The sequence below is a fragment of the Dryobates pubescens genome, chromosome 19 (assembly GCF_014839835.1).
Source record: "Dryobates pubescens isolate bDryPub1 chromosome 19, bDryPub1.pri, whole genome shotgun sequence".
Classification (NCBI taxonomy): Eukaryota; Metazoa; Chordata; class Aves; order Piciformes; family Picidae; genus Dryobates; species Dryobates pubescens.
The window spans coordinates 4,718,249-4,738,937 of record NC_071630.1 but is presented as its reverse complement, the minus strand read 5'-3'; the positions used below and the strand labels follow the sequence as shown (position 1 = coordinate 4,738,937).

The window sequence follows — 20,689 nt, the reverse complement described above, 5'->3', positions numbered from 1 at the left end:
TATCCTTGAGCTGAAAGCTGGGCCCCAGGATGCTGTAGCTCTCTGAAATAATTTCTAATTTAATCTGGATTATCACCACTTCTTCAGCAATAAATCAGCTCTATCTCCACATGTGCCTGTTAATTAGTTTTGTCCTTCAGCACTCAGTAAATCCTCCTCCAACCAACTGATAATTTCTTTTCCAGTGCCTCTCTCAATAAATTGATTCCTCACACAGAAACCTGTTCATGTACACAAACATCCATGCTCAGGAGTTTAGCCTCCCCTTTGAATGTGCCACCTGGATACCCTCCTATCTTTGGGCTGAATCTTCATCTCTTCTGTGTGCTGCCCTTTGGATGTGAGGCTCTCACTGCTCTTGCTGACCCAAAGTGTGGTCTGTGGGCCACCAGTACCTGATAGTTTTCCTGGTGGCTTGGGAGGATTGAAATGCAGTTTTTGTCTCTGATGCATCTTCTGTGAAGGGAAGACCAGCCTGCCATCTCCCTTGGCTTTTTCTTCTTCCTTCTTCCTGCCTACGTTTGCTCTGGCATCTGCCTGCTCTGCTGCTGAGGATCTCAGACTGTTTGGGCATCTCTTGTCCTTCCTTTCAAACCAGCACAGTGGATTTCTTCAGAAAAGATCTTAACTGCATGTTAGGACTTTTTTCTCCAGAAAACAGCTTGCCCCTCTGCCTTGGCACTCTCTGAAATCCTAGTGTGCCCTGGTCATTTCCTCTTGTGGCTTGTTACACACATCTTGGGCTTTTCCTGGGTCCCCATGTTCCCAGGGTCTGAGGGCTTCCTCACTGCTACTCCTCATCATCCCCTTACCAAAGGGGCAAGATTGTGTCACTTGGCAGACCTGGAAAGTTCAGCCTGTGCTTCCTCGCCAGCAAAATGCAGTCAGTGGCAGGACTTCTCTCCCCTCACTGCTGCCCTGCCAGCCCTTCCTAACGAGGACAGAAGTCCTTGCAAAGGACATGGTGTGAAGTGACAGTCTGGTTTTGCTGCTTCTCTTAGCTTTATCCTCATGTAACAAAAGGACTCTCTTGCTCTGCACCTCACCCTTGTCTCCTATCCAGGCTGGGTTACCACCTCATCCTTAATAACTGTTCTTGTCTCTGTGGCCTGAAGACTCCCTGATACTCCACACCAGCAAGCAGCCAGGGGTTTGTCAGGCAAGTGAATTCCACAGATCAAAGGTAGCTGCTACCACTCTTCACCTTAAGGATGCTTTTTCTTCCAAAGACCCTTACCACATGAAAAACAAAACAGATCATGTGTTGGTTTTGTTAAACTTTGTCTTCACATTTTTAAAAGGCACAGTGGCAGCAAACTTTAGCACCGTGCCTTGCAGACTGCCTTCTGGCAGAGGGTCCTGGCAAGCAACAGGGGAGAAGAAAGGCTTGGCTGAGAGGATTGCTAGGTTGGTGGTCATGCAGGGGGTAAATCAGCTTTGTGAATCAGAGGACAGGGCTTTACCCCTCCTGCTGCAGGCTTCCTTGTCGTCTGGGGCAGATCCCTTGGCCCATCTGGCTTTGTCCACGTGGCCATAATTCTCACCTAGCTCACACGGGTGACACCCTGCTGATTTCATTAATAGTTGGAAATCATGTGGGAATCTTGAGGTCAGAGTGAGAAGTTATGTAAATTACTGAACAATTGTTGTTGTATCACAAGGAGATGCATTTGCTGGAGGACACAGCTGCAGTGCCTGGCAGCCAGGCCATGCAGCTGCTGCAGCGTGCTGCTGAAAGAAAAGCGCTGCTTGCTCCAGTGGTGCATCTTTGCAGTTGATGCAGGGCCAGTTGCAGGATTATATATATATCACTGACTGCAGGGTCTAATGGAAGAATTTTTAAGGCTACTTTCCCAGCACCACTCCCCAGAGCCCTCAGTTCCTGGGCCACGTGAGTAACGTTCCCATTCCTCCGTCCAAGCCCAATGTTATGTTTCTAATTTATTTTAAGTATCCAAGGAATGCTGTCTCCAGCATTCAGAGGGCTAAATCGGATGTGAGACACAAATGCAGCAGAGAAGCTTATCAGAGAAACAGGCTTGGCACGAAGCCTACATAAACAACCATAAATTTTTCTCATTGAAATGACAGGACCCAGGAGGACTGGCCAGTGATAGCTGCAGGAGGCTGTCCTTGGGCACCAAGGAAAGTGCTTTGGTGACCCCTGGTATTTGACAGCAGATGGATGTTGTGCTTATTTGCAGTTACAGAATGGCCAGCTTGCTTCTTGTAAATGGACTTCTACAAGTCACTTTCTGGAGTTGTTTCCCAGCAGTGGGTGATTTCTCCTAACCTTGGACTTCTCAGGACATTCTAGCTTGGTTTTAACCCAGGTAGGGAACAGCTCTTATTCCCAGCCACTCTTCTCTGCCTCTCTCCCTCAAAACTCAGCACAGGAATAAACTCAATTTGATCTTAGCCAGAAAACAGATTATTTAAAATATTTTTCACCCTTCCAATAAATATCTAACTTCCTGAAAAAATCCTGCCTTTGACCAGAACTGCTGCTGGGGCTTTTTAGATCTATCAGCACTTGTGGCCAAATCCAGTTTCGGTTAGTGCTGAGGTGTTCTTGACTGCATGGAGAGCAGCATGAGCTCCTAGCTGGGAGCCTGCTCCCATCACACTGGCATGAGTGGTGGTGTGGGGTGGTTTGCCCTAGGTGAGCTCATTCCTTGTCCTAGTCTGAAAGGCAGGTAAGGTTGCAGAGTAGCTTTGCTTGTGGACACCACAGCAGCCATGTTCTGCCAGTGCACATGCAGGAGACAGCCACTCACACCTGCTGGTGCTGTTAATTGTACCTGTGCTGAGTGGCAGCATCTGACTCAATACATATTTAAAAGCAGGAATGGATTTAGCAATCATTTACTCATTACTGACTGCTGTGTCTCAATGTCTGTCTGTCAATATGTTTTAAAACATGAAGTCTGGTGTTTCCTCACCTTAAATTTGGTGTAGTCATAGAGCCACGCTCACCTAACTCAGCTGGCTGCTTGGGTGCTGGCTGCTGACACTCTTCCAACTGCACTCTCTGCAATTTATACTTTTTTTTTCCTGGAAATAATGCAAATAACTGATTTGGGTGAGTCAGTGGATTACCAGCCTTAGGAACCACAGCACTGTAAATTCAGACCCATGGAAACAATTTGCTGAATCAGTACTGGCAGTCCAGTGGTCTCTAGAGCAGCAGTCCCCAAAGAGGTGGATATACCATAGAGAGTGTTCAAGATTCATAGCATCACAGAATGGTTTGGGTTGGAAGGGACCTTCAAGATCATCCAGTTCCAACCCCCTGCCATGGGCAGGGACACCTCCCACCAGCCCAGGTTGCTCAAGGCCTCATCCAGCCTGGCCTTGAACACCTCCAGGGAGGGGGCACCCACAGCCTCCCTGGGCAGCCTGTTCCAATGTCTCAGCACCCTCACTGTAAAGAATTTCTTTTTAATATCCAGTCTAAGTGATGAACTGGGGTACAGGAAGGAATTATTTCAGTGGTAGATGTACATACATTTATAAATAAATAAATCTACATGGTCTGGGGATGCTCAAATGTGGAGCAAGAAGATTCTCAGAAGTGTTTTACTGATAGGGAAGCACTGAGCAAAAGCAGCTCGGAGGGCACTGTTCTAGAGGAGGAAAGCCCAAGGAACACACAGTCCCTAGGACTTGTTTGCTGTTTCTACAAGTTTCATAACAAAAGAGTGTGCCTGTGCTTGGGGAAATGAGGATGGAAGTCATCCATTTGAACTCTTCAGAAGGCATGGAGGTGGGAGCCAGAGATGATGTTTTCTAAGCCTTGATCTTCAACTGATACTTGTTTTTTCTCATCATCCCTGTGCTGCCAACTACTCTTCTTCAGGCCCTGCTGCATGGGGCTGCTGCATGTAAAGCAGCTGGTGGCTAGTATCTCAGGAGTCCTGTGGTATTTAGAGGATGGTGGGGAAGATAATTTGGTGTACAGATGAATGTGGCACAGGAGGGATGCTGGCACCTGCACACCGAAACCTCCTTGAGGTTTCAGTTCCATGGAAAGCCATCCTCTGTCAGTGAAGGTGTGCAGTTTGGAATGGGGAACTTAGGGCTTGCAGCAGCCAATATATTTGGAGGCTGTGGTTTGCCTTTCCATGTTTGCTGTATAGCTGCTTTCCCACCTAGCCCAGATGTTGAGCTGATGAACAGGATGTGTGAAAACAGAAAACCAGGGGAAAATCAAAAGAAGGAATCGCCAAGTTTGATAGGAGCATGGCTGAAAGCAGAGGTTTTCATTGTCTTAGTCACCACTGGCTGTAGTGGTGAGCTGATGTCTCATGCTGGGCAGGGAAGAGAGGAAGGAAGTGGATTTAGTGGAAAATTGATTGCATCTACTTGGGCTCTTTCCAGCTGAATCCTGAGTTAAGTACATTCATCCTGAACTAATCGTTGGGGAGAATTGGCTGAAATCTCACATACTTCTTAAAAGGAAAGCTAAGCATTAAAGGAACAATATCCTTATTGTACCTGGGAGCCAGAGGATGTGAGTGCACCATCAGGAGTCCTACCTATTCAGATCTCTGTCTTGGAACCCGCTTGTGGTTGTCGTTCTAGTGTGACATGGTGCAGAAAGCTGTGGTCTGTCCACTGCAAAACATCCAGGACAGGCTGGTTTGGAGGGCTGGTTTTTGGTTACATTTCAGATTGGGCTGGGCAAGCCCCAGTTCATTTCAGTAATTCAGTGCAACTGTAATGTTCAGCTTTGGCTTATTTACAGCAAAGCAGACTGGAACGTCTAAAACTGAGGGTTTGTTCAAAGTTACACAGAATAAATCTGAAGTAACTTTGTTAACATCAGCGGCAATCAGTTCACCAATGTGAGCAAGAGAAGAGTTGTGTCTCTGCACTGCTAAATGATGTAAACACAAAGAATGTGCTTCGGAACTGGCAAAATCTTTTAATCCTTTGCCATTCTGAGAGTTTCAAGGTGTTTCTGCGCTGTGTGCTAACCTTTATAAGCTTTCTTAGCACATCTGCTCCCCAGGACCGCTCCCCAACACTTACTCCCCCACAAAGAGAGAAGCTGGAGCTGTTGCTCAAGATGCCATCTCTGGGCACCGTGGGTCTCACCAATCTCGCTGTATTGTGAAGATTTATCTCAGGGGAGTGTGGACTGAGCACCGTGAGGCTAACTTCCCGAGCGTGTGGGTGCCTTTGGTGTTGGCTGCTGAGCGCTTTCTGGATGTGACTCAGCTGGGGCACTGCTGCTGGGTTCGGGTTCAGCAGCAGCACCCTTTGATGCTGCTCACACCGAGGTGCTGACACAAGCCATGCTGCTGGCAGGAAGAAAGTGAACTGCTCCTCTGCAAATCCATTCTTGTTTTTCTGAGGCAAGGCAGAAGGCAGCTCAGGGAAGTGGCTCATCTTGCCCCGGGCTGTCTGGCGTGTTGTCACAGGACTGGGCTGTGTCCACTCCTTGTCTTCAACATACTTTATGTATAGTCTTGGGAGAGAAGGTGATGGATGCTGCAGAGGTGACACTTGGCAGTCTGACTTCCCATTGCAGCTCCTAATCAGAGTTCTGATTTCTGCTTCAGAGCCAGGCTAGGCTATGATCTGGAGTTGAGGCTGAACTGGAAGGAGGAAGAGAATAATGACTTGCAAGAGAGAACTTGGTAGCAATGGTGAGAGGTCTGCAGTGCCCGCAATTCAACAAGTTTACCTTCTTTTGCTGGTTAAGTTTGTCAGGTGGAGTCTCTGGTGGATTTTTACCCTACCTCGAATGTTCAGATGGTAATAGAGACCAAACAGCTTGCTTTCCCCTCCACCCCCTTTTTTTTGTTTTCCAGCTCTTCTTGTAGTCTTAGTGGAGTATGGTGGCTGCTTCTTTTGGATGTATTCCCATTGAAATTATCACCCATTAATCTGCTCATTAACTTCAGGCAGTGCAGAGCTGGATGGCTTGGTCATGTTCCCTGCAGGGAGCTTACACACACAGGGTGAATTTTTTGAGCAGGGGACTATCACTTCCACTTAAACTTGTCCACTTCTCTATTGTCCAAAGAGGACCTGAGCAGAGCCTAAAAAAGCTGCTCAATAAAAATACCACTTGTGCCTGTGATCTGCATCCTGTTCATTTCCAGGTGCAGTTGAAGGCTGAGGTTTCAGGCTTTGACTTACAAAGCTCTTCTCTAGTCTGGTGGTGATGACTGTAGAGGCTGCTTTGTTCTTTAGAATGCAACAGAAGCTTGAGATCAGCAGAGATTTAAAACAAACAAAAGGGAATGCTTCATACAAGGCGTCATGAAATTGTGGAGCTCAGCTGCCATAGGGATGGTGTGGAGGCCAAAAGTATAAATGATCTCATGGAGGAATTAGACAAATTAAAGAAGGATTGGTCCAGCGAGGCTATTAAACATAATAGTTATGATGCAACCTGCAGTGCAGGAAGGCCTTAAGTGCTGGCTGCTGGAAGCCAGAGGTTGTTCTTGGGAACACATCAATCTGTGTGAGCCCTGTTTCTAATGCTTTTTCCCAGTGAGCTTCTACTCTTGGCCAAAGCTGGAGACAGGGTACCGTGCTGGATGGATCCTTCTTGCTGCCACCATGGTGATTCTTACTGGAGCTTGAATGGCAACCACACAGCACACTGCGTGGGTAGCAGCCAGCAAGGCTGCTGGGGAAGGCTGCTTCTGGCAGAGGCAGGAAGGCTTGGGCTGGAAGAGGCTGCACTTTGGGGATGGGTTAATTTTTCTACAGAATGGGCTGGTGCTGGCACCCTAGGGTAGTGTGATAAGACAACTACTCTGTTAAACATGGCTTAAAGGCAGCAGCTGGCAAAGTGGTGTTCTTTGCTGAGACCAAGCAGAGTCTGTGATGAGATGATGAAAGCTGCCCAGAGTGGAAGCTACCTTGGGGGAGAAGCTGTGTCCCCTTCCCTCCCAGCTAGCTGAGTGACGGGGGGGGGCCCTCCTGGTTTGTACCCAGTGGTCTGTGTTGCTCTGAGAATAGGAAATCTTAACTTCATTGAAGCTTTTACATTTCCCTGTTTGCTTATTGAGAGGTGTATTTTAAGATAGGTGCTAGTATATAGGCCCAACATAGTTATTGGATTGATGCAGGCTGTTGTATTTCTGGTTTAAAATACCTGCTTCCCTTATATAAGCTTTTACTAACTCCTTTTCAACATCAATTCTTCTGTTGGGGCTCTGTAGAAATAATTTATGCCTTAACTCTGAAATTGATGGGAGGTGTGGGATGGAATAAATACATAAGTGAGAGAGAAAGGAAACATCTGCCAGTTTTAACTTGTGCAAGTTCTGTGGAAGCCTGAAAGTCTCTGCTCTAAGTTTACAACATGGGCTGCACAGGAACGCTTTGCCTGGGTGCCAGAGGTCAGAGATCTTCCTGTCCCTGCAGCATTCAGTAACCTTTTGGTTAAATAACCTGACTGAGGAGTAGGAGGGGAGAGAAAGGAAGAGAGAATTCCACACTAGAGTAAACATGGCACAGAGATTATGGATACCCTGCCAAGAAAGATGGGGTTTTCCAGCAAGGTAACAAAAGGTGTTAGCTATCTGCCTACATAATCCTGCTGGTGACTGACAGTTTGAGTCGTGCAGCTAGGCTGGGGCAGAAATGTACCCTCCATGTCCTCCCCACCCAATCTTGAGCTCCCTGCCTATGGTATGAAGGCTGCAGAGCATCAGGGCAAGGCATCCCACCTTCCTCAGTGCAGAAAGGCTAGGGGTTTGGCAGCAAAGGGCTCACTTTCTGGAGCTGTTTCCTTCGGTGTGGTAGCTGACACAAGGCAAAGTCCTAGGGAAGATAATGAAGTTCTTCATTTTGACATCCTGGCAGGTTAAGGTAAACTGCAGAGGAGAGCCTGGAGTTTACCCTGGGCTACAAACATGTCAAAATGACAAAGTGCCTTGTTTTCATCTGGATTTTACCACACGTTAGCATAGCACAGGCAGACCTTTTTCTGGCAGAGATAGTGCCTTGGGGTGGGTCTGCAGCTCGTAGAAACGGCGGTGAATTCCGTGCTGCTGCCACGATTTACACCAGCTGCAAATTCAGCTTTGCACAGTCATCTGTGGTGGGCAGCGTGTGGTACTGGCAGCACATCTGTGGGGCAGGAGCTGGCTCCCTACTGGAGAGGTGGCACAGAGCAGGGCCTGGGTGGCAGCCCAGAAATGGAAATGATAATTGCATTGTCCCAGGGTGTGCTTGTGAGCGTCCCAGAGAGCTGGGCAGCAGTCAGCAGGAGGAAAAATAGTTAACTGCCATCTGCCTCTCCAGGACAGATCAGCTTGAGATAGAGAATGGGAATGAATGCTGACTTTGTAGGCACAGTTAATTTGCACTGGAAAGCTCTTGCTTGGTGTACAAATGTGAACTGGGATAGGAATTGAAACGGTGAAGGAATTTGCAATTAAGATTAGAAAAAGTGATTTACTTTAGGTGATCATTTCAACCATCATTTTAAACCTTTTTTTTTGGGGGGGGGTTGGGGTTTTTTTTTGCTTTCCCTGCATCTCTTAATCTCTTCAAAGTGTTTGTTCATCTCTTGCTGTGTCTGCCCTACCTGATGATAATATATTTGATTCAATTTGTTCACAGGCTCTGAATGCTCTCTCCTGAAAGACTCGCATGTAAAGGGAGAAAACAATACACATCCTGTACTCCACCTTCATAGGCCTCCAGCATACGATGCCACCTTTTGTTTGCAAGAGTTTAAATTTCAAATAAAATCCCAGCATTCTTTTGAAAAAAAAGGAAAGGGCCTCTCCCCTGCTTAGATTGTCAAATCCCAGACTAGCCCGGAATTGAATAGGCCAAGTCAGTGACCTCAGGCAGAAAGAATGTTGGTTATTTACGTAGGGCTTCTGCTATTTTAGCAGCAAACCTTTTCTTCTGAAAGGACAATGTATACTGTTTTGTGTTTATGGCCGGGTAAAAAGCTTGTACATTTGAGATTTGCATGGTAATAGCCTCGGAACTCGATATACAGCATCCTCACAAACAGCAGCGCAGGGCTCTGCTTTGTCTTAGCGCCGCGGAGCTTTCAGAGCCTTTTACAAAAGTTCTCTCTGGAAACCCCTCCTAAAGATCCAGCCGCTTATAGGTTTGCTTCTGTGGCTTTTCCCTTCCCTCCCCCCCCCGCCCCGAGTTTTGCCCTTGTTTTTTCCCAGACCCTAAAATTCCACGTGCTTGCTTTAGGAACTATCAGGCCAGCGCTCAAAATATTTTGATGCATCTCAAGCTAAGCTGTGAAACCAGGAAAATGCCTGAGTGTGCAATTCACACCCCAGCGCCTTCCCGGGAATAAAGGCAGATCTTTGCAGGCATTCTGGCCCGGTGGATGAGCCTGCAATTCCGAATGGTTTTTAAAGTGTGCCTTTCTCAATAGATCGTAACCATGAGGAGCTATTGTGTGAGTAAAGCACACATTTAGGATCCGATCCTGCATTCCTTAAAGTCAATGGGAGTCTGAGCGTGAAAGGAATGCGGGATTGGGTCCTGAAACAGGGGAGCAAAATTGTGTGCCAGATTGCTTTGAAAAGAAGAATACAGCACATCCACAGTAGCCACTTTTTAGTGTTTCAGATTTCAAACGGCCGGAGCCTGTGAGAAGTGGCTTCTGCCAACAGGCAGTGTCTGCTATTCAAAGGCTTTGGCACCGAGGGGTTTTTCTCTTCTATCTTAAACTCCCTGAAAGCTGTAGAAATTCACCCCTCCTTTCACAAAGCCTGAGCAGTTGAGCATTGTGGGGGGGGACACACGGGCTCGGGGCGGTGGGGGATGGAAGTTTCTCCAAGCCAAGGCTGGAACTGGAGCTGAGTCCTGCTGGCAGCCCCTGCCCGCTGGGAAGACCCCACAGTGCACCCACCGGGCAGGCTGAGGCTTCCACCCCACTCAGGGGCTGGGCCCACATAGCATGGTAGCCTTCTGTGAGGGCCCCTCTAGAGGTTCATAGAATGGTTTGATTTGGAAGAGACTTTGAAGCTCATCTGGTTCCACCCCACTGCCATGGACAGGGACAACTTCCACTAGCCCAGGCTGCTCAAGGTCTCATCCAACCTGACCTTGAACACCTCCGTGGATGGTGCATGGAGGATGATGGAGCAGGAAAATTTAATTCACAATTATTCAGGGGCTAAAGCAGCCTTGGTGCTCCCTGTTCTCCTGTGGGTGCAGTGGCAGAAATCCCACATGAAGGAAATTTCTGTGCAGGTGAGCCAGAGGCAGGGATGGGGACCCCTATATGAGTACTAAAGCAATGGTAACAGATAAAGCCCTGGAAGGGGGCGGTTCTTTTTTTCCTTTGGGGGTGGGGGGCACATCTTTAATCCCTGGCAAATATCCTGTACCAAGTGAAAGGAAACAAATCTCCTGGCTTCCATTGTCTATCAGTTTTATCTCCAGCTGGCACAGGTGCTCTTCAGAGGGCAGGCTGCACCTTGCATGGAGAGAAGAGCCACACAGCCTGTGCCAGTGCTGTCAGGCTGTGGATAGTGGTCCCCATTGTGTCAGGGTGGTCTCCACAGACCACATGGGAGACCCCTTGGGCGCTAACTGGCCCTGCATGGGCTTAGCAGTGAATGGGCCCTGGCACAGCCTGTGTGGCACATGGGTGCAAAAGCACATTTGGGAGTGCCCTGTGGGTGGCTGCTGGCTGTGAGTGCCAGCAGTGCCTGCAGAACAGAGTAGCAGGTTGGGCTTGGCCAAGTGTCTCATCGAATCTCTCATGGCACAGCTGGGCAGTGGGCATGCAGAGAGGTTTGCTCAGCCCAAGCCACGTTGTGTAAGGTTTCACTTGCACAGGATTTTGGGCAATACCTTGGAGTTTTCCTTCTTGCTATGGTAGCTGGGGAATATTTGAGCAAATGTTGTTGCATATTCATCCTGGGTGCATGTGTACATGTCACTGTGGTCTGCAGGCTTTGAGAGGTTGTCACTTCCTTAGGCGACATGAGAGTGGTGAGGGTGCTGGTGTCTCATCAGGCACTGCAGAGATGGTGTCTGGAGTAGTTAACAAGCAATTAGGTCCATGTGTAATGTTGCTAACTAAAACAGATCTGCACAGCTCTTTGGTCACTTAGGCATGAAGGGCCATGCTCAGAGAGTTGTGCAAGTTCAGGACCGAAGCTTTCAGAGTGCAGAGATTGTCACTGGGTGTCGTCTTCAGCCTCAGAACTGACAGTCTGTAAAACAAGAAGGGGAAGAATCCCAAGGAGAGCAGCAGAGTGATGTGCTTTGTTCCTCCATAGAGAGCTGTTAAGGAAGGATGCTGTGTGCTTGTGTCGCTGCTGTGAGACAAGCCAGGAGCTCCTGGGTGCCACTTTCCCAGCAGGATCAGCACGTGGCTCAAGCAAGGCCCCAGACAGCAGCCACCCCACCTGGTCCTGCCACAGCTCTCACCTTGCTCTTTGCCCATGCAGGGGCTCTCAGGGAACCCTGCCCCCATGGGAGAAGTGGCTGCAGAGCCGAGGGCTGTGCTCTTGTGTGATCAGACCTACCCAACAGCAACGGCAGGTATACTTGGATAATGTTCTGTGGTGACAGCTTGGGCTGTTCAGGCTTTCCATTAGCTAGATGTGCCCTGACAAATGTCTTATCTTTAGCAGTAATAACTACAGCTGAGCTCTGCAATTCCGGCGTGGGGGGAAGAGTTTCATTACATTTTCTGACTAAAATACAATTCCCCTTGTTCCACACAACCATAACATCAGAAATAGCAAGGCCAGTGTTAGTCACCCTGCATTGTGTTCCCTCTGGCACTGGCACTTTGCCGTGTGTATTTGTGAGGAAGAGCTTATCTGTCACCGCAGCACGGTGAGAGCACCGTGGTGGCAAGGAGCAGTGCTGGGGGGGGGTTGCCTCAGCCTCAGGGGAGCACCAGGCAGTATCTGGGGGGCGAGGCTGGGGCTGTGGCATTCCCATTATGTCAGAGGGGGGCTGTTTGTTTTTTAGGCAGCATCAGGCACTGAGACAATGCAGGCTTCTCTCTCACATGAGCTTCCTTGCACTACACTAGGGGTAAATCGTGATGATTACCCAACGCTGCGTGGATTTAATCATCAAAGTACTTCAAATACTATAATCATGCGTGGCACTTCTCAGCTTCAAAGCACTGCAAACAGCAATTAGGTCTAATGTCCGTGCTGTGACAGTGAGACATTGCTATCTCTTGTCTTGCAAAGGCAGGGCTGGGGGGGGGGGGGTTAGCCCCCGTGGTTGCATCATCCCATGTGAGACTGGAGCCCTCCCACCGAAGGCTTGATAAATTCAGCTCCCTATAGGCAAATACTCACTGCCAGCAGTGAGAGGGAAGCCTTTGAAGATGTTTTCCAGGTTGGAGGGGAGGGGTCAGGACGTTTCCAGTGCTCTTTTGGAGCACCTTCTCAGGACAGTAAAACCTGGTCTGATTCACATTTTGTTTTTTAAAGAGTGTTGGAAAAAGCTTTACTCCGTCTTGGCTTCCTGGCTAGTGTGGTTTCACCACCTAGAAAAGTGTTGTGGAGACTGGAGAGAATAATTGTGGACAGCCTGTGTCAAGCAGGGGTCATTTTTCCTTTTGCCAGCTGAACCTTTGAGTCCTTTGCTAAAGCAGCGCCTCCACCATTCGTTTCTTGTGGGTCTGCAGCACAGAGGGGATAAGCATCGTGCAGGCAGCAATTGTTAGAGACATTTAAACACCAGAGACTCGGACTGGCTAAATGTGAAAACTGGTGTTAAAAACTTGGAGCTGATTCTGAGTTGTTTGTTTATTTAAGTTCCAAAGCCAGCATTTGTTTGGGTGCTGGTCACGTTGGTTGCAAACTCCAGCTGCAATCATTTCTTTGGGCAGAGCCATCTCTAGGCTGCATTTTGTTAACTTCTAGATTAACTCTGTGAATTTTTATTCAGTGTTGGAGCGCTTGCAAAGTCTTTGCTTCCCACCTGAGGTGGTGGGACCACCCTTACCTGGCACTTGCTACCCCTCAGGTGTGTGTGTGTCAGAAAATGAATAGGTTACTCACACAGGCATTTGCTGTCACCTTGAATGCGTAAGGAGCACTGTGGGCAAAAAGGGGTAGGGTTAGGTGCCTGCAGGGGCTGCAGGCTGTGCAGCTTCTGCCCCATCCCGTGGTCCTCTTCTGGTTGTGTGCAAAACAGCCTATTCCAGGACCAAACTGGCCTGACAAGGTGGATGTGCCAGGGTGGGTACCCATCAGAAGGAGCAAAGTAGCCTGGTGCCTGTGGAACCCTCTCCTTGCAAACTCTGCTCCAGGCTGCTGGCTGTAAGGAGCTGTTGGCGAGCTGCACCAAGCTCTGTCACAAACTCTTGGCTTTCTTGTTTCAATATTATGAAAGCAAATAGGAACCCAGGCTTGGCTACACACAATCCTACAGAGCAGAGCCAAGCAGCAGGTTCAGTGGCCCAGCTGGCAGCAGGATACTGCCTTGTCTAGCTGGCCAGGCGCTTGGCTCAGCTGGCTGAAGCAACTTGAGGGGGTTTAACCTGTAATCTCTGCCTGGGTGACAGTACTGGGCTATGGCTACACAGAACAGGCTGGTGCTGTGCAGGCCCCCAGTTACTCCAGGACCTAGAGTGGTGAAAACATCTTGTCCAGTACACTGAGTTGTGGGGGCAGGATCCCTAGTCTCCAGGCACTGTGCCTGCCTTGCCCTGGGGCTGGGAATTACCAGTGCTGCATCTTCCTGGGCTTTGTGTCTGTCTGCCTGCAACTGCTAGCACTTTCCTCTTGGTTGCAGTTTTCACATGGTGCCTGGGCACTCAGAGTCTGGTGTTTGTGCTCAGTGCTATCCCTTAGCCATCTCTTCTGGAGCACAAATGGAACCTGTATTTTTGCCTTCATTTCCAAAACGTAGTATTTGGAAGCCCATCTAGTGCAGCCATGGCTATTGGTGCTGTAACTTGCTGTTTCTTGTTTGTGAGCTCATAATTGTACAATCCCTGAATGAAATTCTTCTAAGGTAAGAGGCCTGTCAATCTCATTCATTATGCTAATAAGAATAATTATCATGTGAGTAAGTTGCTTGCCTGCTTTATGAGTTTAGGCAAGTTGGTTCCCTAATAGGTGGCTTGGGTTTTTTTTTCAGCTGGAAAATGGTGGTTTTCCTCAGTTTTGAAAGGTACTGCTCTGTGAGTGCTGTGTGTGTTTTTCCCATGGAATAGAGGCCAGCCCTCTGTACTCAGCCAGCAGGCTGTGGGCAGTGACCAAGGGCTCCCAAGCTGTGCAGTGGCTGAGATGGAGGCTCTCAGCTTTGCTGTACTGGTGAAGTGGTTTCGTGTCGCAGGGCAATCGGCTACCAAACACATCTGATAAGCTAAGTGTCTTTGAGAGCCAGTTCAAAACACTGGGCTTGCCTTGTTTGCTTTGGGTCATGGGCTTCCACTCCTTCCCAGTCTGGGAAAGCCCTGACCCCACTGCCTTCTGGCAGCGATGCTGTGCCAAGGAAATATCAGGATGTGTGTGTGGGTCCTGGTGCAGCTTCTGCAGTGCCTCAGGAGATGTTGACACCACCCCACATGAGGGCCTTCCTTTCCTGCAGAGATCCTTCCAGAAACATAGGTCAGAATTTGTCCCTAATTATCTTTGTTGCCTCTAACCATAATGAGTCTGTGGTGCAGGTGATGGCCAGCACTTCTCCTCCTGAAACACAGTGCCCCAGCTGTGCATTGGTGGTGTGTGTGAGCAAGGTGGAAGGAGTCCCTGTTCTGCCTGCAGCCACTTCATTTCTACCACCTACAGACAAGATGTGTCTCAAGGCTGGGTCTGGCAGAGCCAGCCTGGCCTCTTAGACAATCATTCTGGCCTCTTTTCTTCCCTCCCTTCCATTTACCATTCCTTTACCAGTCACTGGAGAGGTTAAAAGACAGCCTGGATATGCAGGAGGTGGTTGTTCCTGCATCAGTCAGAAGAGGTCCTGGGATGCCCTGATCCCTGAGATGGGACCGTCTCAGTGCATCACTCATGCCATCAGGCTCCTGGTCCCCACCAGAGCTACCAAGCAGCTGGAAAGACAAACAAGGGCTGGCTCCACCTACCAGCAGTATGGAGACAGCAGCCCGTGAGATCCAGAGCCCAAGAATGCACACACAAAAGAAGCCCTTCCCTCGGCCACGACAGTAAAACCACCAGACAGCCACATGCAGCATGTGATTTCCCAAAAGCATCAGCACAGATCCCAACTTCTTTGTGCCACACACTGTTTCCCAGGATCAGATCACAGTGGCAACGTAAGAAAGGCACTTTCAGGCACTGCAAATTAATCATATTTTCCTCAGTCTTGTTTATGGAAAGCCTGGAGAGCACTCCTGCCCCTCTGTGCCTGGCCAGCTGGCCCAGCTGCTGGCCCTCAGCATCAAACCCTCTACAATGAGCAGTGGAGCTGCTCTGCCTCGCAGGAGACACCCCCCAGCCTTACCCTGTGGAGCAGAAGCTTCAGCAGTGACCTGGGAGAGAAAGCCTCTTGTCCTCTTCCTTGCACTGCTAATGGCAGCTGGTATGCAGCCTGTAGCAGGCACCATGCCATCTGCTTGCCAAGGCTATAAGTGGCTATAAGTGGCCTGTGAGAGCACCCAAACCTTTGGGAGCTTTGGCCAGTGGAACCCCTGCACAGAGCAGGAATCAGATGAAGCAGGATGAGTGTAGTTTCCCTTCTCCATCTCTGGTTTTGTGCTGATACAATGGCATTGATTTCCATGGAGCAGCTCTGGTGTAAGACAGATCTCCCCTGCTCTGTCTGAAAACTGGTTGGGCTCGGTGGTAGTGGAATTCCTGGGTTGAATCCTTTGTGTTGGAGCTCTCTGTTGCGTGCTTCTGAGCTGTGAAGGGAGCCATCAGTTGAGGATGATCTCAGGCTTTGTCGGTAGAGTTCCTCCAGCGCTAATGAAGCGGCAGCTGAGCTGTTCAGCCGTGGAAGTGCAGTCTCTGTGTGATGTTCCTGCTCTGCTCCCCATCCTGGTGTGCCTCCTGCTGCTTTGGTGTCACAGGCTGCAGCTGCTGCAGCACTGATAAATGATAAAGGTGACAGGAGCATCCATATGCAGTGTTCCCTTGTGTGGCCCTTTGGAGACAAGTGCATTGCTGCTGTTGATGGCAGTGGGTGTGAGCCTGCTGCCATTTCATCTGCTAAGAGAATTGTCTCCATTTATAAATTGGCCTTTCCTCCCTCCCTCCCCCAAGAATAATCTTTTTTGGGGGGGTAGATTTCAAATTTTCCAGAAATTGGTATCAGCTGGACTTGCCCTTAGAGGGAACATGGAGTTCCAGTGAAGATGCTGAGACACTGGAACAGGTTGCCCAGGGAGGCTGTGGATGCCCTCTCCCTGGAGGTGTTCAAGGCCAGGTTGGATGAGGTCTTGATCAATCTGGGCTGGTGGGAGGTGTCCCTGCCCACAGCAGGGGGTTGGAACTGGATGATCTTGAAGGTCCCTTCCAACTCAAACCATTCTGTTACTCTCTGAATTAGATAAGGTAGGATGTAACTCAGAGGTTAACCCTCACTTGTGTCTCTGGATGGGAACTCCGAGGAGGAGTTGGCCATGCAGGCAAGAGCAGCAGGGTGAGCTTCTCACTTTGCATCCCGAAGCAGTGGGTCTGGGATGGAGCAGAACGTTCTGACAGTGCCCTATTTCAACAGGGAGAAGACTGCGAGGAAAAGCCTTCTACAATGTCAATGGCAAGGTGTACTGTGAAGAAGACTTCCTAGTAAGTAAGATTTCAGGCATTTCTTCATTGGTTTTAAACAAAATTGTTCCTTTATAGTGGCTGCTTTGCTCTGAGAGATGGTTTAGTCCCCTGGGGCTCCCTGCCAGTGCTGGGACTGGGAAGCATTTACCACCATCTCCGTAAAGGCAAGATCAGGCCCTCAGTTTGAAGCAGCAGTGGCTACTGAACCGAGCACGTAGCTGTCCGTAAGCCATCACAGGGTGTAAATGATGAGGATAAACACTGGCGCTGCTCGAGGTTGGGAGTTGAACTGCAGCCACGGAGGCTTGCCTGCCAAGCTGGAGCTGAAGGCCAAACATCTGGGGAATACCAATCATAGCAGGCGGGGAGCCGCTCCCGGCCGCGCACGGCAGCGCTCCGCACAATGTTGCTTTGTTGCGGGCGCGGCTCCGGCCGGCGCCCTGCTCGCCCTGCTGGGGGCTGCATTGTCACCGGCTGCAAGCTCCCATTTGCTCTCCGTGTGCCCGGAGGTTTTATAAAGGATTTACTTTAACAGAGGCTTGAGTCAGGAAAAGAAAAATGGAGCTTGTTGCTGAGTTCCAGAAGTAAAACGTTTGTGCCGTTAAGGGTGAGGGCTGTGCAGGGATTTGGTAAGTGACAGAGCATTCATAATGAAGGTGAAGGAAGGGGACAGCGTGGCTGGGAATGAAATCAGAGAGGGATGATCTATTTGAGCTTAGAGGATGAGGAATTGGAGGACCAGTGTGTTGAAGAAGTTACACCAGCTTTTTTTATTGAAGTCCCAAGCAGTTAGCAGCCTGAGTTTCCCATTTCTGACAGATCTATGGCTGTGCTTTTTTGCTGAGGAGGTACTCAAAGCATATCCCACAAGAAGAACGTTACTGGCAGCTGAGCAGCGTGCAAATGCATTCCTCATCAATGCGATCCATGCAAATGATGGAAGTGTCTAAAACAGAAGCCATGTTTGCCTTCATGTGCTGCACCTTCACACTCAGCCCCTCCATAGCTGAGCCTATGGAAAAGAGCAAATTGTACTTGGTGCAGACAACAAGTTTCTCACTGAAATGTGTTTTGCTTGCATCTTGGGGAGAAAATGAGATTTTTCTCGCCTGCCTTTTTGCAGCTCTTTCTTTCCTGTGTTTCTGCAGAAGCACAAGGAGAGGGAGAAGAGGTGGAGCGTGAGATGGAGAGGCTCAAGGCTTTGACATTTTTAACTCTTGGAATGTACTTTCCCCATGACCAAAACCTTTTGTCCAGACTTAGTGCCGTGGTGGTTGTAATTTCAGCCTGAATGGGAGAATTTTAACTCTAAAGATTGCATTTTCAAGGGATGTGATTGTTTAGCTCCTAGACATGTTCTGCAGTAGGCTCCTGAAGGGAGACACTTGCAGTGATTTTCCTGAGAAACCTGAGGCTAAGGATCTGATAGGAATAAACTGAAATAGATTTTCTGTGTGGATTCTCTGCTGGCAGCTTGGCAGTGGGATGTGAGGGGAGGTGAAGACTAGGGGGAGTGAGGGAGCTAAAAGCAATATGAATTGCTTGAGGGGGAGTTAGGCAGAGGTCTTGCCCTCTGGCCTCTAGAACACAAGCTTTCCAAGTCAGGAGACAGCACCAAGAGAGGTATAGGAGCTGCTGTGCATTAGAGCAGGCTGTGCAGTTGTCCCATGGCCCTGACTCCACAGCTTTTCCACAGATGTGCCTCCTCCCTCTCTGCAGCCTCTGCCCTGCCCTGCAGCAGCTCTGTGAGTGCATGCTTCTGCCTTGGACCATTCTTGCACTGGAGACTTCTGTGGTAGCTTGCTGTGGCCTCTCTCTGGCCAGTGGGTGGAATCAGAAGCAGAGTGGTTCATGTTCTGGTCTCATTCTTAGGTAAAAGCATAACAAAAAGATTATCTTAATTTGAGGAGGTGAACAGAGGCAGTCTGCCTACATTACAACTGTGTTCTGCTAAGAAAAGACTGTCTCCTGACACTGTTGTTGGTCTTCCTTGGCTTGGCTCTGTTTGCCTGGGAACTGATCAGGAAATCAGGTAGATTAGATGCTGCTATAGGTGTGGGAGCCTGGTCATAGCTCTGCAGAGTTGTTACTCTGCAGCTTGTGACTATTTCAGGCTATTTCATCCATGACACAAATATAAGAGGTATTAGAAAGCAGAGCAGTGCAGGAGGTGCAGTGCTGCCACACTGGGGTCACTGGTGAGATCCACATACCAGCAACTGAGTTGGAGGGGTCTGTGTGGATGTGACTGGGCTTGTAACAGCAGCATGACCTTGCCGTGGGTTCCCAGGGACAGATGTGAGGAGCTGATGTGACACCAAAGCAGCAGTGGTTGGAATGAGTCCCTTATCAGCCCTCCCAGCAAGAGGCTTGCTGATGAGAAGTAGCTGCTTTGCAGATGTCACAGAAATGGGGAGCAGGGCTAGTAGGGGGCTGAAGCCTCCCTGCTGCCTGGAGGAAAGCCCCTTCCCCTTCTCACCCTCAGCTGGCAACAGGCACAGAGCTGAAGGCTGTATTCCTGCAGAGCTCTGTCATCCCCACTACCCCCTCAGTGCATCACATCCACTAACTGCAGATGCTCTTCCCCTCCACCCCTGGCATTACTGGATGTCCTGCAGGCAGGCGAGACCCCGGCACTGCAGCAGGTCCCACTGGGACTGCAGTGAACAGCACATGATGGGCAGAAATGCTGAACTGGGTCTTGCTGGGAGCAAGTCAGGGCAGCAAATTCTAGGGAAGAGTGGGTGTGGGTTTCCTCTGACTGCTAGAGAGGTTCATTCACATCCTGTAAATGCCACTATTTGAGTTCTCCTGCATTAACTGCTCTTGTCTGTGTCAGAGCAGCTCCTGCTGCAGCAGGGTCTCCAGAGCTGTAGGGTGGTGGCTCCTATGTGATTCTTGGTCCTTGAACCCCTGCTCACTCTAGCCAGATCAGCTCTTTATCCAAGGTGATAGATGGAATTCACTGCACTATATTGTGTATAGTTCTGGAAGCCAAGACCTTGAGAGAAGCCATTCTCAGATCCTCATAAATGGTTGGCAGCTGCTGTAAGAGCAGAGCTTGCCCTCCTTGGCTGAGCTGTCCCTCTTGAGGTGGTGCCAGCCACTCCAGGGTGTGTTCCTCCCCCCCCCCCCCAGAAGCAGTTGCACTTCAGTGGTGAAATGCTATTTGGGTCACATTTTTTCAAGAGAGCTCAGTTGTCACTTAAAGCATAGCAAGTGCCAGAGAGCTTTGACTACCAAAACATTGCTTCCAAAACAATGGCTCCATAAAAGCACAAGGTGAGGAGCTGCTGGTGTCAAGCCACCCAAATCTTTCTTTGAGGAGTGCTTCTGATTCCTGGATGGAAGGTGCTGGGAGAAATGGAGATGTTATTCATTAGGAGCAATTTCCACTGCAGAGCCATAAAGCTGTCCAAGGCACAGATGCACCCTCCAGCACCCTGGGCAATAGCCATGAGGTACATTCTTGCAGCAAATAGTTTTCCCACACGTTTGCTTGTGCTGAGGGCACAGATCATCTGCCGCTGCACTAGGCAGCTCGGTTTGCTCTTCTTGCCGGGGAAGAAGCATGCTGGAAGTTTTTAGTCCCACTGTGGAGTCATGGATGAGGAAGGGAAGCCACAGCTGTCCTCATGAGAGCACAACTGTGGAGTTGGGAAGGGATGGGTGAGGGCTGAAGAGCCCTTCCCACCTGCAGGCCATGGCATACCTCTGCTTTACCTTGGTCAGCCTCCTGCTTCCAAGCCTGATTAGCTGCAGATTCTCTCAGTACTTAAACCCAAGCCACACTGGCTACATGTAGTAATTAATCAGATTAAAAAATAACAATAATTGCATTTCTGGCCCAGCCTGGCACAGAGATTGCCTGATCTCAGCAGTTTCCAGGAGGAGCACTGAGTGTTACTCAGTGGAAGGAGCAAAGAGAACATACCCAAACCCCCAAACTTTTCCTTGCTTTGCTTTAACTCCAGGAAGATCCAGTTATTTGTTTTTTCTTTCTATGCCACCTT

The 20,689-nt window shown here is 49.3% G+C and overlaps 1 protein-coding gene across 2 annotated transcripts in view; it reads left to right on the top strand.

The window, feature by feature from the left end:
• WTIP (WT1 interacting protein) overlaps window positions 1-20,689 on the top strand; it is a 73,765-nt gene that overhangs the window by 35,344 nt on the left and 17,732 nt on the right. For both annotated transcript variants that reach the window (XM_009902749.2, XM_054170120.1), the window contains exon 3: window positions 16,627-16,694. In XM_009902749.2, the coding sequence (XP_009901051.2) occupies window positions 16,627-16,694 (68 nt within the window). The remainder of the gene's footprint in view (window positions 1-16,626; window positions 16,695-20,689) is intronic.